This window comes from Ranitomeya imitator, chromosome 1 (assembly GCF_032444005.1).
Source record: "Ranitomeya imitator isolate aRanImi1 chromosome 1, aRanImi1.pri, whole genome shotgun sequence".
In the NCBI taxonomy this organism is placed as follows: Eukaryota; Metazoa; Chordata; class Amphibia; order Anura; family Dendrobatidae; genus Ranitomeya; species Ranitomeya imitator.
Window position 1 is genome coordinate 836,546,951 of NC_091282.1, and position 18,034 is coordinate 836,564,984.

Consider the following 18,034-nt stretch of genomic DNA (forward strand, 5'->3'; position numbering starts at 1 on the left):
ACTGCATGGGCTGTGTTATCTACTGCGTGGCCTGTGTTATATACTACGTCTCTGTGCTATATACTATGTGGGCTGTGCAATTTACTATGTGGCTGTGAAACTGGCATGCTAAACGCCAATCTTAATGAATTCCCCCTTTTTATATCTTTGTACTTTCATGGCCCCTTTAATCTATCTATCTATATAATTGTCTAATAGGTACTTCCGTCTGTTTGTCTGTTACGGAAATCCTGCATCGCTGATTCGCCGGCCGCGAATTCACCCTTCCCTACTCCCCTCCAGTCAGTGCCCCCTCCATACTCCCCTCCAGTCAGTGCCCCCATAGCGGTTTAGCAGTCCGTTAAACAGACTGCGTTACACCGCGGCATAATGCGGTGTAACGCAGTCCGTTAACGCTGCTATTAACCCTGTGTGACCAACTTTTTACTATTGATGCTGCCTATGCAGCATCAATAGTAAAAAGAACTAATGTTCATTATATTCTCACCTTCCAGCGCCTTTCCCACTCCTCGCGATGCTCCGGTCCTAAGAATGCACTGCGGCAATGACCGGAAATGACTTAGCGGTCTCGCGAGACCGCTACATCATCACGTGTTATTGCCGCAAGGCATTACTGGGAACTGAGCATCGCGACGAGCATCACTGAAGGCCTCGGCTGGAGCCGGGGGCTGATGGAAGGTGAGTATATAACTATTTTTTATTTTAATTCTTTTTTTTAACAGGGATATGGTGCCCACATTGCTATAAACTACGTGGGCTGTGTCATATACTGCATGGGCTGTGTTATCTACTGCGTGGCCTGTGTTATATACTACGTCTCTGTGCTATATACTATGTGGGCTGTGCAATTTACTATGTGGCTGTGAAATATACTACATGGCTGGCAATATACTATGTGGCTGTGTTGTATACTACGTGGGCTGTGCTATATACTACGTGCGCTGTGTTGTATACTACGTGGCTGTGCTATATACTAGATGGGCTGTGTTATATATTACATAACTGTGCTATATACTACGTGGCTGCTATATACTACGTGGCTGCTATGTACTATGTCACTGTGCTATAAACTACGTGGGCTATGTTATATACTACATGGCCTGTGTTATATACTATGTGGCTGTGCTATATACTGCGTGGGCTGTGCTATACACTACGTGGGCTGTGTTATATACTATGTGGGCTGTGTTATATACTACGTGGCCTGTTATATACTACGTGGCCTGTGCTATATACTATGTGGGCTGTGTTATATACTGCGTGGGCTGTGCAATATACTACGTGGGCTGTGTTATATACTACGTGGGCTGTGTTATATACTACGTGGGCTTTGCTATATACTACGTGGGCTTTGCTATATACTACGTGGGCTGTGTTATATACTACGTGGGCTGTGTTATATACTACGTGGGCCGTGTTATATACTACTATACATATTCTAGAATACCCAATGCGTTAGAATCGGGCCACCATCTAGTACAATATATATTTGAAGCAAGAGAATTGAAAGGTTCCATTGACAGAAGCTTTATACATGTCATGTGTAATGGAGTTACGAATGTCGTTTAACATGCCAGGGCTTTTTGCCTATTCACTTGCTTCAAAAATGAAAAATAAGGTGGCACATCCACTGAAATGGACTTTGTGTTTACCCATGCAACATCTCTGCTCTAACAAGCTTTTCTAAAATAGATTGTACATAGAGATGAACAGATCTTTGGAAAATTCGAATTCGCTGACTTTGCCAAATGTTTCCCCAAAATTTGAAAGATAATTTGGGAGAACAGAGAGCGAGAACCTCACTGACCAAAAGGGCTTACACTTTATAGGTGAAAGACAGGGAGAAAGGATCCTACTGACCGAAAGAACTTATGCTCTAGGGTATGTGCACACGTTGCGGATTCGTGCGCCGATTTTTCTGCGCAGATTCTGAAAAATCTGCAGGTAAAACACCATGCGTTTTGCCTGCGGATTACCTGCGGATTTACTGCATTTTTTGTGCGGATTTCAAATGCATTTTTACACCTGCGGATTCCAATTATGGAACAGGTGTAAAACGCTGTGGAATCCGCACAAATAATTGATATGCTGCGGAAAATAAACCGCAGCATTTCTGCGCAGAATTTTCCGCAGCATGTGCACTGCGGATTTTGTTTTCCATAGGTTTACATGGTACTGTACACCGCATGGAAAACTGCTGCGGATCCGCAGCCAAATCCACAACGTGTGCACAAGACCCTTATGGGCAAGTTTTTTGGGGGAGAACCATGTATCGAATCTCAAAATGTTTGAGTTTGCATGAAACCATACTTTTCAGAAAATTAGACACAAATTGAATCCTTCACAAATTGATCTGCTCATCTGTAGCTGTAAATATTGGCTAATTTTACTGGATCTATCTCACTCTTCATATTTGTTGACTGCTGGTAACTACCGGATCAAGTCCATGGAGGCGTACACCCCCTCTTTTAAATTTTCACTGCTGCTGCTTTTCTTTCATTCACTTACTTCAATGCAAGTTTTCATAGAATCCTTCAGCAGTGTCATAAGGTTGTTCTAACTCTGTTTGCCATAGAGCGATGTATTTCTGAAGATTAACAGTTTGGGCTGGCGGCATGATCGCACTATTGGTCCTTCCTCTGTGCTCTCCCATGTTGCAAGCAGACCCAGTTTTTCCTCTGCAGCAACAAAATACTACAGGGACACTGAATTTTGCCAGATCCAGCAATCTGGCTAGCTTCAGAGCTGTTCTCTACAGCAAAGAGCAAATAGCCTGGCAAATAGGCGATCTCTGATGGACTCTCGAGGTGACTGGTTCCTAGGCAATGGGCTTTAAATTATACAATTAAATACCCCTCCGTTCTTGAGAACTGAGAAGATTTTTAGTAAGAGCTAGATTGCAAAGTTACTTGTTTTTATAAGAACTTTATATTTTTATCCATTTAAAAAGATGAGAAAACCCTTTAAACTGGACAACTTTTCATTCTAATTATTATTATTATATATGTTAAGTATTTAATATATTTAGAATTTTAACAAAACCTTACCGCATATTTCTTCTTGGTAAAGAAAAGAAAGCTCTTCTTTGTAAATAGGTTATTAAATGTCCTGTCATTTGCTTTGACTTCCCAAGTATAATCTGGCATTTAAAAAAAACATAATATTAGACACAGAAGGTAGCTCAGCTGTTTAAATGAATTTCACCCCAAAAGTTAAAATTAAACTACCGTATTTATACATTCATTTAGAGGGCTTATCCATTATAAAAATTGTACCTGCAGTGTAGATTTTATGTTTAATCTGGTTTTTATTGAAAAGAACTTCAAAACAAACAAGTAACAAAGGATTCAACAACATAAAAAGTATTAAGAAATCTCATTTACAACTGTATATCAAGACCTGTAAGCAGGTCAAAAGTCATTTTCAATCAAGTCTAACAAAATCTGAAAAGAAAAAAAAAATCCATGGCGGATGTAGGTATCCCCTATCCAGGGGAACTGTATGACCTTTGGCGATACATATGAGGTATCCGCTGAAAGAGAGCGACCCTAACAAGAGGAGCTAGGTCACTGCAAGTAATAATGGTATAAACACGAAAGGAAAGAATGAGACTAAGAAGAGGAATAGGGGGGAAGAGAGAGGAAGAAAAAAGGGGGGAGGGGAGGAACCATGGAGTCTGATATAGAAGGGGGCAACTTGCACCCCTATAATGACGTCCGTCTAACCCGTATTGTTCAATCTGTCTTCCTTATGGCTTAGAAAAGAGGGATTGAAAATCCTGAGAGTCCATATACAAAATCCAAGGACTCCAAACCTGCAGATATTTCTCCATTGAACCATTAACCTCAGCGGACAATTCCTCCATACTTTGAAGGCTAGTCATCTCCTTGACCCATTCAGACACATTAGGAGATTTGGAGGATTTCCAATGTCTCGGGATCACAGTGCGTGTAGCAGTTAAGAATCTTAGGAGCCCCTTTTTCTGGAAGCGAAACGAGTCCGGGAGGATAGATAATAAAGCCACCTGGGGGAAGTTGGTCACCAAATGACCGCTAATGGCTTGATAAGAGGAAAAGACAGAATCTCAAAATGGTTAACATGCTTACATCCCCACCAAATGTGTAGCATGGTACCTCTCTCTATTCTACAACGCCAGCACCTATCGGAGATGGAGGGAAAAGCGGCGTGTAAGACATCAAGACAGCGATACTACCTGGTGAGAATTTTATAATTCTTTTCCTGTGCGGCACAGGCAATAGAGAATTTATGTGAATATACGAACGCCCTCCTCCACTCCGCCTCCGATATAGCAACTCCCAACTCACCCCTCCACCTCTCCACATACTTGGGGAACTTGTCTTTGTTATTTTGGTTCAAAAGAGCATATATTAAGGAGACAGCATGTGCAGGCAGCGACCCCAACAGGAAAAGCTTTTCAAACAACGTAGGAAGGGAGGAGTATAAGCCTGCGCCCTCTGGAGATGAGGAAGGATTTTAGTTGGAGATATTCCAACCAATCAGAAGGGCCCCCTCCCTCTAACGGCTGCACTGATTCTAAAGTGGATCTGCATCTGGTATTGTCCCCTCTCTGCCACCCAAGAACATGATCCCTCTTCACCCCCGGGGGAAACTCCGGATTAGAGAAGAAAGGCGTAAGCGGTACACTGCCCAAGGACAGAGAGCCTCTGCGGGTCTCCAGATCCCATCCTCTAAGTGTATCTTTAAGGAGGTAAGCTTCAGAACTGAATTGACCTCTACTTTTAGGGCTGATCCAGGGGAGGCTAATTTGTTCTATTCCCACCCATTGTTTGTCCGAACTGTGGAACTGCCAGTCTAGCATGCATGTCAATAGCGCTGCTCTGTGATACCATTTGAAATTCGGAAGACCCGCGCCCCCTGAGCCTTTGTGCCTATATGAAGTACCCATGCGAATCCAGGGCCTACCACACCCCCACACAAATCTCGAGATGGCTGATTGGATTCTGGAAAAGAAAGAAGGAGGAGGAATTAGAGGAACTGTCTGGAAAATATACAGGATATGAGGAAGTACATCCATTTTTATCGCATTGCTACAGCCGAACCATATGAGCTTCCGCTTATCATAGCTATATAAGTCTTTCAAAGTCTTATCCAAAAGGGGTTGGAAGATAAAGAATATAGTTTAGCATGATCTGTCGGGATGGTTACTCCCAAGTATCTTAATGCTGTTTTATGCCATTTAAAGGGAAAATTATCTTTAAAATATTGAACTTCATCTCTAGATAATGATCTGATTTAGAATAATTCACTTTAAAATTACTAAGATGGCCAAATGTCTCAAATTCTTTGACTATGGAGGGGAAGGGAATGTGAGGCTGTGATATAAACATGAGAAGGTCATCTGCAGGCCGATTTACATTGACCTACCCCAACTGGAATACCGTGAATGCTGGGGTTCTTTCTAATGGCTATTGCCAGATGTTCCATTATCAATACATACAAGAGAGGGGACAGAGGAAACCCCTGCCATGTACGGTTGTTGATGTGGATAGGGGAGGACAGGAACCCATTAACCCTAACCCTAGCTGTAAGGCCCCTATATAGAGAGAGAATCTTCTCAATAAATTTGGTGCCCAGGCACAATTAATGTTAGGAAGCTGACATGAAGCTCCAACAGACCCGGTCGAAGGCCTTCTCCGCGTCAACCGAAAGCAAACACAACGGGAGCGATCTGGACCTCACCCGAGCAATCAGGAGAAGAGTTTTGTACATATTATCACTGGTCTCCCGGCCCTTGACAAACCCTACTTGATCTGTATGAATAACCCCGGGTAACAAAGGTGCCAACCTATTTGCCAGGGCCTTCGAAAGTATTTGATGTCCACATTAATCAAAGAGATGGGCCTATAATTGGAAATTAACAATGGATCTTTCCCTGGTTTTGGTAAAATGCTGATGTGGGCCTCCGGGGACTAGGGCACGAATGGGGATCTGTTGTGAGTTCTGTTTTTGGGCTCCCTCTGGTGGTTACTGATGGTACTGGGTGACTTGTGTTTTCTGCGGTCTCTGGTGTCCACCTGTTCCATCAGGTTATGGGAGTTTCCTATTTAACCTGGCTTTTTTGTCATTTCCTCGCCGGCTATCAATGTATTCAGCGTGTCTTTTTACCTCTGCTCCCTGCGTCTGTTATCTTCAGGACAAGCTAAGTTTTGATTTTCCTGTTCCACGTTTTGCTTAATTTTTGTCTTAGTCCAGCTTGCAGATATGTGATTCCTTGCTGCTGGTTGCTCTAGTGGGCTGAAATTACTCCTCATGTTCCATGAGTTGGCACATGAGTTCAAGTAATTTCAGGATGGTTTTTTGAAGGGTTTTTCGCTGACCGCGCAGTTCACTTTTGTATCCTCTGCTATCTAGCTTTAGCGGGCCTCATTTTTGCTGATTCTATTTTCATAACTACGTATGTGCTTTCCTCTCATTTCACCGCTATTACATGTGGGGGGCTGCTATTTCTGTGGGGTGTTTCTCTGGAGGCAAGTGAGGTCTGTGTTTCTTCTGATAGGGGAAGTTAATCCTTCGGCTGGCGCGAGACTTCTAGGAATCATCGTAGGCACGTTCCCCGGCTACTGCTAGTTGTGTGTTTAGGTTCAGGATCGCGGTCAGCTCAGGTTCCATCACCCTAGAGCTTGTTTTGTTTTTGTGCTTGTCCTTTTGTGATCCCCTGCCATTGGGATCATGACAGGGATCTCTCTGACATAGAACTGAAGACTTTTGTTAGGAAAGGGACAAGCTGTTCGCTAAATACCTTATAAAATTTTGGAGTGAACCCATCAGGGCCTGGGTTCTTTCCCATGGGACTTGATGTTATAGTGGCAGCAATCTCTTCCTCTGAAAAGTCCTCCTCCAGAGAGTCTGCAAGTTCAGGATGGACAGTTGGGAGGGCGTTTTGTCTGATATAGTCGTTTATTTTAAGATGAAAAGACGAAGCTGACATGTCCCTGAATTGTCCCTTAATATTATGAAGGTCACTATAATAAGCTCGAAAGGATTCGGTAATTTGGGTTGGATACTGTGTGCGGGCCCCCCCGATCTGCATGATTTGTGGGATATAACTAGTGTCCTTTCTGGGATGTAGCACCCTAGCCAATTCCCTGCCACATTTATCTGCATGCTCATACATAAATCGATGGAATCTGATTTTTTGACTAGAATATTTTTGATCCAGTAGGACCCTAAGCTCCTCCCTTGCTTTTAACAGGTCCGCATACATAGAAGAGGATAGAGATTGTTTATGTGATGATTCCAATGTATTAATCCGCTGGAGCAGACTGGAAATTAGCAAGGCCCTCTCTTTTTTCAATCTAGAGCCATGCTTAATCAAAACACCCCTTATAACACACTTAAGTGTTTCCCACTTTGTAGGAAGGGATGTCTGGTCATGTTCATGGATTTCTAGAAATTCTGAGATTGACTTCTTAATCTCCATATTGCATAGGGGGTCTTTAAGTAAGTTACCGTTGAGACGCCATGTCCATGGTCGATGAAGGCCATTTGGTGGGATAAGATGGAGAAGCACTGGAGCATGGTCTGACCAGGCAATGCCAGGTCAGGGCATGCTGGCTTATTAACAGCATATCTATGCGGCTGTATGAAGAGTGAGTCGGGGAGTAATACGTATAGTCCCTATCCGCAGGCTGCAGGACTCTCCAGGTGTCTACCAGGCATAGGTTCTGAATCTTACGTTTAAAAGCATTGCTACGTCTACGGGGCAGGAAATGGTGCTGAGATGAAGTATCCACCTCCGGATTAAGGGTAAAATTGAAGTCACCCCCTACAATCAGAGTCCCCTCCCTGAAATCCGACAGGAGCGACAGAATAGCGGAACAAGCTAAAGTCGGATCTTTATTGGGTAGGTACCAATTAGCTATGGTGAATACCATTGAGTTAATGCAAAGTTTTAGGAGAATGTACCTGCCTTCTGGGTCAATCCTAGAATCTAGGACTGAATGGACCAATGACTTATGTAGGGCTATTGAGACCCCTTTTGACTTTGAGTCGGGGTTAGGGCTGTGAAACCAAGAGCAATAATATCGATCCTTCAGTGTGGGGAGACAGCCAGCCTTGAAATGAGTCTCTTGGAGCAGGAGGATGTGAGTCCGCTTTTTATGCATATCATACAAGATCTGAGAACTTTTCTGAGGGACATTCATCTTTCGGGCGTTAATGCATCCTATGTTGATCCGTTCCATGGTAATGGTAAAGTACTTTATAAGCAGGGGAGGAAAAGAGAGAGGAAGAAGAAAAAGAGAAGCGAAGAAATTATGAAAGGGGGAGGAAAAGAAGAAGGGACAGAAGCATACACAGGAGTGAGTAGAGGGAAGAGAAAGGAAAATATAAAAGAAGAGTCAGCAAGGGAGAGAATAAAAATGTAAGGGAAGAAAACAGACAAACTAGGTTAGAGTGAATATACTAAAATACAAAAGAACATGTACAAAAAGATGTGCGAAGTGCACAAGTATTGTTTGGAAAATTGTTTAACGTCCAACAATGTGACGTGAATTCCCAGTGGGGACTACGCTTTCCATAGAGGGACTCCCCTCACCAGGCCGAGACCACACCAAAGCTGAATCCGCCCCCTAAATGCCATCGCCCCCCAATGTAAAAACCAAGGAGAACAGAATATAGTCAAATAATCAGAATATAAGCCCCAGGACCCTCCCTCACCCAAGACTATTATTAACCTGTTGTCTATGTCTAGGGAAGGGGGAGAAGGTCACCAAGCCCCAGGGTAAAGAAAACATTGATAACACAACTCCTGATGATGGTTACAAATAAAGAAAACTGGAGCGACATTCCACAATCAGTATCTGAAAGCAAAACATGGAAACATAACATTGCATATCAGAATAGTGCATTCATTTTGAAAGGAAATCATCCCCAGACCACAAATCTCAAGGAGGAGAGAAAGATTCCCGCCCGGTCCTGTCCCAGCGTTGAGTGGCCCTCGGCAGATGTTGGGATAACCCGCCAAAGGCCTCCACTGGAATAGTAGGCCAGTCCATAATTTCAATTCGAGGGAGGTTCAAGGTTGATGTAAATGATGCAATGTCCGATGGGTACCTGAGGATATGCATGCAGCCCGCATGACGGGCCTGCAAACGGAATGAAAACCCCCAGCCATACAAGTTATGATCTCGAAGCAAATCCAAGAGAGGCCTCAATGCTCTTCTTCTTTGCAAAGTAAGGCGGGACAGGTCCGGTAGGATTAGAATCTTTGATGCTTGGATTAGAGCAGGCGATCCATCTCTGAGCCTCTGCAGGATGGCTTCTTTTTGTACATAGTGATGAATACGGCATATCACGTCCCGTGGACGGTCTGGGTCCGATGCTTTGGGGCCAAGTGCTCTGTGAGCTCTGTCCAATTCAATCTCCTTCTCAGGAGGCTCACCCAGAATTCTGTTGAAAATGCATTTCAATGTGTGAGAAAGATCTTTAGATTCTACTGACTCAGGTAGACCCCGTATCCTCAGATTATTGCGCCTTCCCCTGTTTTCTGCATTATCCTGGGCTTCTATCAGGTAGTGAAGCTGGCTGGAGTATATGTCTAGTGACTTCTGATGAGAAAGCATCTTCCTTTCAATATCTTGGATTCTGTTAGTATGGTCCTGGACCTGAGTATCTACTTGTTTAAATTCAGTGCGCAGAGTATTCAATTCTGACCTGCAAGCCTGCTCCAGCCGTGTTATGTATGTCTCCATGTCCTCTCTTGTAGGAATAGCTGTTAAGGTACCTTCACACATAACGATTTTGTTAACGATATCGTTGCTTTTTGTGATGCAGCAACGATATCGTTAACTAAATCGTTATGCGTGACAGCGACCAACGATCAGGCCCCTGCTGGGAGATCGTTGGTCGCTGGGAATGATCAGGACCTTTATTTGGTCGCTGATCACCCGCTGACATCGCTGAATCGGCGTGTGTGACGCCGATCCAGCGATGTGTTCACTGGTAACCAGGGTAAACATCGGGTTACTAAGCGCAGGGCCGCGCTTAGTAACCTGATGTTTACCCTGGTTGCCATTGTAAAAGTTAAAAAACACAAACAGTACATACTTACATTCCGGTGTCTGTCCCGCGCCGTCAGCTTCCCTGCACTGTGTCAGCGCCGGCCGGCCGTAAAGCAGAGCACAGCGGTGACGTCATGACATCACCGCTGTGCTCTGCTTTACGGCTGGCCGGCGCTGACACAGTGCAGGGAAGCTGACGGCATGGGACAGACACCGGAATGTAAGTATGTACTGTTTGTTAGTAACCCGATGTTTACCCTGGTTACCCAGGGACTTTGGCATCGTTGGTCGCTGGAGAGCTGTCTGTGTGACAGCTCTCCAGCGACAACACAACGACTAAACAGCGACACTGCAGCGATCGGCATCGTTATCTGGATCACTGCAGTGTCGCTAAATGTGACGGTACCGTTAGCCTGATTCTTAGCTGAGTCAGCTCTGCTACAACTCCTGAGGCTTGTAAGGCAGAGGAATGTGTGCCCCCTCCCCTGGGATGAGCAGGACAAGCAGCAGTCTCCTCCAAAGGGGAATTAGCTCCTGCTGCACTGCTGGGGATTGTAGTGCACCCTGGTGAAAGTGAGGGGGGGGCAGTTCCTCAGAACACCCTTTTTGCATTTGGGTCTCATCAAGGGTTACCCCCCCACCCGGATTCTGCATGCCATGTCTGTTGTGAATTCTGCTGTTGGGCTCCCTCAGGTGGTTATGAGTGGTAGTGCTGCTGTCTTTGGATCACAGCATTTATCAGGTGTGTCCACTTAATTGCAATTTGGACTGGGCTATTTAGTCTTGCTTGATCCTTTAGTCAGTGCCAGTTGTCCATTGTTTTTGGAGGATTCACATCCATACCTGGTCTCTCCTGTTTTGCTGTTCATTTCAACAAAGATAAGTTCTGGCTTTGTTTTTGCTGTCCACATGCTGTGGACCTTATAGTTCAGTGCATTTTCATGTTTTGTCTTGTCCAGCTTTGTCTGTGAAGGAGTTTTTGCAGCCAAGCTGTGTCTCTGGAGATGCAGATATACGCTTCATGTCTTTAGTCAGAGGTTGAGATTTGTATTTTCTGTGGTGGATATTTTCTAGTGTTTTAATACTGACCGCATAGTACTCTGTCCTATTCTTTCTTTTTAGCTAGAGTGGCCTCCTTTGCTAAATCCCGATTTCAGTCTGCGTATGTCATTTCCCTCTCCTCTCACAGTCAATATTTGTGGGGGACTGTCTATCCTTTGGGGATTTTCTCTGAGGCAAGATAGTTTTCCCATTTCTATCTTTAGGGGAAGTTAGTTCTGAGGCTGTGTCGAGGGGTCTAGGGAGTGTTAGGTACTTCTCACGGCTACTTCTAGTGGCGGTGCTAAGTTCAGGGTCTGCGGTCAGTACAGGTACCACCTTCTCCAGAGTACGACTCATGCTGCTCCTAGGCCACCAGTTCATAACACATGTCTGAGTCTGGCTAGAATGGCCAGCTGCCATCAGTGAACCTTGTTCCTCCATGTCTGTGCTGTGCCAGTCCTGGTCATCATTCATGGTGAAGGGAGACAGCAGCCCATTCACCTGTGCTGTGCTCTGTGGCTGCTTAGACTCCTTGTTTGAACTCCTGCGGCACTGAGTGATGGTATGAGAGCTGGAGTCTGTAAAAGATCACGCTCTCCTTCTCTGGCTCTCACCTCACTCTCCTTCAGCCCCAAGGCAGCTGCATAGCTGGAGGGGGCGGCGGCCATGTTTTTGCAGCCCTTACTGGCCAGGGTTCCCAGAAGAAAGTTCTGAATGCCTCTGTTGCTGGATGAGAGGCTCTTAGGCCTCTTTCACACTTCCATCGTTTGGCATCCATGGCAATCCGTTGTTTTAGGCAAAAAACAGATCCTGCAAATGTGCTCGCAGTATGCGTTTTTTGCCCATGTATTAGTGACGGATGGCCACACGTCGCATCCGTCGTGAAAGGGATCCGTCATGTTTAGGCGGACCGTCATCACATAAAAACGTTCAAGTGAACTTTTTTTGCCCATTGCATCCGCCATTTTGTACTACACATGCGCGGCCGAAACTCCGCCCCCTCCTCCCGGGACTTCAGAATGGGCAGCGGATGCATCAAAAAACTGCATCCGCTGCCCACGTCATGCAGAAATTTCACAACGTGCATCAGTACGTCGGCCCGACGCATAGCGACGGACCCGTACCGACGCAAGTGTGAAAGTAGCCTTCCATCTGCTGCAGGCTGATCTCCCCTTTCTCCTACAGCTCATGTTCTGAGCAAGACGCCCCAGGGAGTTCACAATCGGCTGATTCTCGGCCCGGAGAAGAGAGCTGAGGTGAAGTGCATCCTCACTCCTCCATAGCCAGGCCACGCCCCAAGTGTAGATTTTATTTGCTTCATTTCACATAAAAAATATATTTTATTGGATATGTAAATGAAGTTCTAAGTGCACCCATAGTGTAAGTACAAAGAAAGAAAAAAGCCAGCTCACCGATATGTGCAAGGAGCACGGAACTTCGTCCTGACTCGACGTACTGCAAATCCAAGTGAAAGAGAAAAATGTTCCAGCTTCTTAATAAAATGTAAAACTTTAATCCATCATATAAAATAGTAGAAGACATACTCCTGGGACAATGCCAAATCACAAGTGAAGAAAGCTACGCGTTTCGACCATACGGTCTTTGTCCCAGCTGATCTACTCAACAGTCCATCCAGTATAAGAAGGACTGACCTACCAATGGAATGGTAAAAAAAAAAAAAAAAAAAGGGGGCTCACCTGACCAAGAGTACTTATAATCACAAAAACATATAAACCATTTCCAGATATTCTAAAAAATATAAACAATATATATATATATATATATATATATATATATATATATATATATATACACACAATGGTAAGATACAATAAATCCCATATATATGAAAATACAAAAAAAGACAGAAAAAACGCACAAAAAAAGGCTAAAAAACATGCAATATATAAATACATGAATCTGTGCCTGCACTGCAATTTACCATATCTAATAGTGAAACATAAGTTCACTCTTTTTATTCAAACCATGCGGAAATCTAGAACCCAAATTAAACATCCAAAAGGCTTCCCGTGTGAGTAAAGACCTATGCATGTCTCCTCCCCGCGGAGGTTTTTTATTTTTTCAATGCCGTTACTCTTAAAGAATCAGTGCTGCGTGAATGCATTTCAATGAAATGTCTCGCTGCTGAGGAAACGGTACGATTGCTGTTGGTTGTACATTTGATATCGTACAAATGTTCAGAGATGCGTTTTTTTTAGTTTTCTAATTGTGCAACCGATGTATGATTTGTCGCAGGAAATGCAATCTATTTTGTATACTACAAATCGTGTGTTACAATTAATAAAAGTTTTAATTTTATATTTATTTTCCATACTCCTGGTACCGAAAAATTTTGTAACAATTAAATGCATACAGGTAGTACAATTAGTGATATTGCATTTATAGCAACCCGTACAACTAAGCCAGGTGCTATTAGGTTGTTTGGACATAAAGCAATTAGGGGATTATATGTTGCCTAGCGTAGGTGCCCTTCTTGCTACAACGTTGCAACCATTATTCAACAATACAGCAAGAGTGGGCTCTTCAAAAAGAATTGGAATAGCCCGATTAATAATTGTTTTGATCTCATTAAATTGCGGGCTGAATTGTAGACAGACATATGGCTTGGTTGCCACATTTTTATGATTGTCATTTTTATTTTTATTTTTCTTATGACTAGATTCCACATCTAAAAGATCTGACTGATTCTTCTGTTTGGCAACATTTAATGCTCTATTGAGCATCCAGTTAGGGTACCCCCGCTTTCTAAATTTATTTCCTGCTTGAAGTAAATCATTATTAAAATTACTATTGTTGTTGCAATTCCGCTTCAATCTGGTAAATTCCCCCACGGGGATGGCTTTGATTGTATGCCTAGGATGGCTACTTTTGGCATGGAGCACCGTATTCCCTGCCATTGGCTTTGTAAACGTACATGTAGATACCAACTCATCAGGAATCCCTGTCAATTCCAAATCAAGAAATGAAATTCTGGAAACCGCATGCACAAACGTAAATTTTATGTTGAAATCGTTATTATTAATGTACTCCACAAATTTTTGTATGGCAGATACATCGCCCTTCCAGATAATCAACGTATCATCGATATATCTGCCATACCAGTGGATAAAAGAAGAAAAAGGATTTACTGCTGAAAATAAATATAAATATTCCCAATGGGCCATCACCAGATTTTCCAGAGATGGAGAAAATTTAGCGCCCATAGAAACGCCTGTGCGCTGCAAATAATACTCCTTATCAAAAGAATAAAAATTATGTGTTAATAAGAAAAAAGTGACCTGTAAAATAAAATTAACCAAGTCCTCCGAATAAATTCTATATTTGTTGAGATAGAATTGAAGGGCTGACATCGCTATATCATGCGGAATACAAGTATACAATGAAACTACATCGCAGCTTAGCCATGTAAAATCTGAATTCCACTGTTTTTGTGTTATGATACCCAAAACATCTTTAGTGTTTCTAATATGTCCAGGAGTTCTAGAGACCAACGGCTGCAATACCGAGTCCAGCCACTGACCCAAAAACTCATTCAGTGAACCAATACTAGAGACTATGGGTCTCATTGGAGGAAATGCTGCTTGCTTGTGCATTTTAGGAAGCCCATATAATATCGGCGTTACAGGATGAGAGACATGTAAATAATCAAATTGTTTAGATGTTAAAACTCCCAAAGCTACACCTTCCTCTATCATTACATCAATCTGTTGTTTGAAAAGGATAGTGGGATCAGAACTTAATTTTTTATAGACATTACTGTCAGAGATTAATTTCAAGATCTCATTTTTATAATCAATAGAGTTCATTATAACAATGATCCCCCCCTTGTCACTTGTTTTTATCACTATGTCTTTCATAGCCTTAATTTCTTGAATGGCTATTTTCTCCTTTCTAGATAAATTGTTTTTAATCGATAGTTTATTTTCAAGTAGAGATTTAAGATCTGGTTCTACTATTTCCTGGAATTTATTCATGCACTCTACCCGAGAGTTTATAGGATAAAAATAGGGGTTTTTTGTACTGAAATTATTTGCCTGATTAATAACTTTATTTTCTGTACCATTATCCTGTAAATCCTGCAATATAACAAGTGACATTTGCTCGCGAAAGTCTAATGTGTGAAAGTCATTTTTAACTTTTTCCTCCCTTTCAGCACAATTTTCTTGATCAGTGGAAAAAAAATGTTTTTTTATGGTTAAGTTCCTGATAAATGTATTAACATCCAAAATGGTGGAAAACAAATCAAAGTCTTGGTCCGGTGCAAAATTTAAGCCATAGGTCAAAACTTGCAATTGTTCTTCTGAAAAAGACTTGGAAGAGAGATTGACTATATTACGGCTTATCTTATCATGCCCTTCTTGCGGCGGGTTAGCACACCAGGATGATTTTCTGTGCTTCCTCCCACCGCGCCTTTTGCGTTTTTTGATTTATTTGATTGTTTAGCTGAATTATGTTCTATGGACTCATTGAGAGAGATATCAGATGTACTAAAGCCGCTGTCGTCCGAATCGCCATCACGTGAACTAAAACTCACATAGCGTCTCTTTGATTTCCTACGACGATTTGAAAAACTCAAGATAGATCTGGGAGTGATGGAAGAATCCTTATCTTCGTGCCAATTGTATACTCTATTATTGGCATAGTCTTCCAAATCACGTTCAAATTTGCGCTTTTTCCTAGATATAATTTCATCTTCCAATGTTGTAATTTCCTCCCTTATTTTCTTGTACGTGTCACTGTTTTCACACATGACATTCATACTTTGTAAACTTTCCTTGGAGGGTTCAATTTCCTTTTGCACGTCCTGAAGTTTTTTCTCTTCATATTTGACAATAAGTCGTATGAGGTTCAGTGAACAGCTGGTTAGAATTTCATTCCATTCATTAGAAAATGTTGAACCAAAATCGGTGGTGGCTTTTTTCTTCAACCGTAAACCTCTTGGAATCATGTCTTTAGACACGTAATTCTGGAGGGTGGTTAAATCCCACCAGATTTTCGTCTCCTGAATCATAGTCTTTTTCAGAAGAGTCCACGTGTTGGAAATATCAGAGCCAAGATTTGTCTCATTAAGTCCACCAGAAAACACATTAGCCGCCCTTTGCATGCGGTTTTTGGTATAGTCCAAAATGGTGCAGTGCAGAGTTTAATTCTGTCACAAAAGCAGATCGAAGCTTCACTCGCTTAATCAAGTGTGGTAAGTCCCATGTAAGGAGTATATATCAGGTGCACGGCAGTCAATTTAAAGATTAAGTACAAAGAAAGAAAAAAGCCAGCTCACCGATATGTGCAAGGAGCACGGAACTTCGTCCTGACTCGACGTAGTGCAAATCCAAGTGAAAGAGAAAAATGTTCCAGCTTCTTGATAAAATGTAAAACTTTAATCCATCATATAAAATAGTAGAAGACATACTCCTGGGACAATGCCATATCACAAGTGAAGAAAGCTACGCGTTTCGACCATACGGTCTTTGTCACAGCTGATCTACCCAGCAGTCCATCCAGTATAAGAAGGACTGACCTACCAATGGAAAGGTAAAAAAAAAAAAAAAAGGGGGCTCACCTGACCAAGAGTACTTATAATCACAAAAACATATAAACCATTGCCAGATATTCTAAAAAATATAAACAATATAAAAATACAAAAAAAGACAGAAAAAAACACACACAAAAAAGGCTAAAAAACATGCAATATATAAATAAATGAATCTGTGCCTGCACTGCAATTTACCATATCTAATAGTGAAACATAAGTTCACTCTTTTTATTCAAACCATGCGGAAATCTAGAACCCAAATTAAACATCCAAAAGGCTTCCCGTGTGAGTAAAGACCTATGCATGTCTCCTCCCCGCGGAGGTTTTTTTATTTTTTCAATGCCCGTTACTCTTAAAGAATCAGTGCTGCGTGAATGCATTTCAATGAATTGTCTCGCTGCTGAGGAAACGGTACAATTGCTGTTAGTTTTACATTTGATATCGTACAAATGTTCAGAGATGCGGTTTTTTAGTTTTCTAATTGTGCAACCGATGTATGATTTGTCGCAGGTGAGCCCCCTTTTTTTTAAATTTTTTTTTTACCTTTCCATTGGTAGGTCAGTCCTTTTTATACTGGATGGACTGCTGAATAGATCAGCTGTGACAAAGACCGTATGGTCGAAACGCGGAGCTTTCTTCACTTGTGATATGGCATTGTCCCAGGAGTATGTCTTCTACTATTTTATATGATGGATTAAAGTTTTACATTTTATCAAGAAGCTGGAACATTTTTCTCTTTCACTTGCACCCATAGTGTAGCCAAGTTCACAGTGCACTGCTCAACCCTTAAATTCTTTGCACCTCACTTTATGTTGATTGACAGCACTCACTATGGAACATTACCTAAATTGTATCCTCAATCCTGCACAAAATGACATTGCAGGAGCCAAGAGCGCACATAGTGTCATTGTGTGCAGGTGTGTTCTCATAACCCCCTCCCCTCTGCAGCAGCTGCTTGCTGTGCACAGGAAAACATGAGTGCAGGCCGCCTATGCTGGCAGGAGATGGGTACAGTGTGTGGTAAATGCATGATGAAAACCTCAGTCGTTTGATAGGTGTAATCTATGTAAAGGCACCAGTAGTTGGTGTTAATATACTGTACATAAGGTTTTATACAGTATATACAGTACAGAACAAACATTTGGACACACCTTCTCATTTAAAGATTTTTCTGTAGTTTCATGACTATGAAAATTGTAAATTCACACTGAAGGCATCAAAACTATGAATTAACTCATGTGGAATTATATACTTAACAAAAAAGTGTGAAACAACTGAAATTATGTCTTATTTTCTAGGTTCTTCAAAGTAGCCACCTTTTGCTTTGATGACTGCTTTGCACACTCTTGGCATTCTCTTGATGAGCTTCAAGAGGTAGTCACCGGACTGCTGCAGA

General features: G+C 42.3%; 1 protein-coding gene across 1 annotated transcript in view; it reads right to left on the reverse strand.

Moving 5' to 3' along the window:
• The window catches only part of ATP8B3 (ATPase phospholipid transporting 8B3), a 652,733-nt gene that overhangs the window by 613,096 nt on the left and 21,603 nt on the right, over positions 1-18,034 (reverse strand). Inside the window, exon 2 of the mRNA XM_069740644.1 lies at positions 3,048-3,139. Coding sequence (XP_069596745.1) covers positions 3,048-3,139 — 92 coding nt within the window. The remainder of the gene's footprint in view (positions 1-3,047; positions 3,140-18,034) is intronic.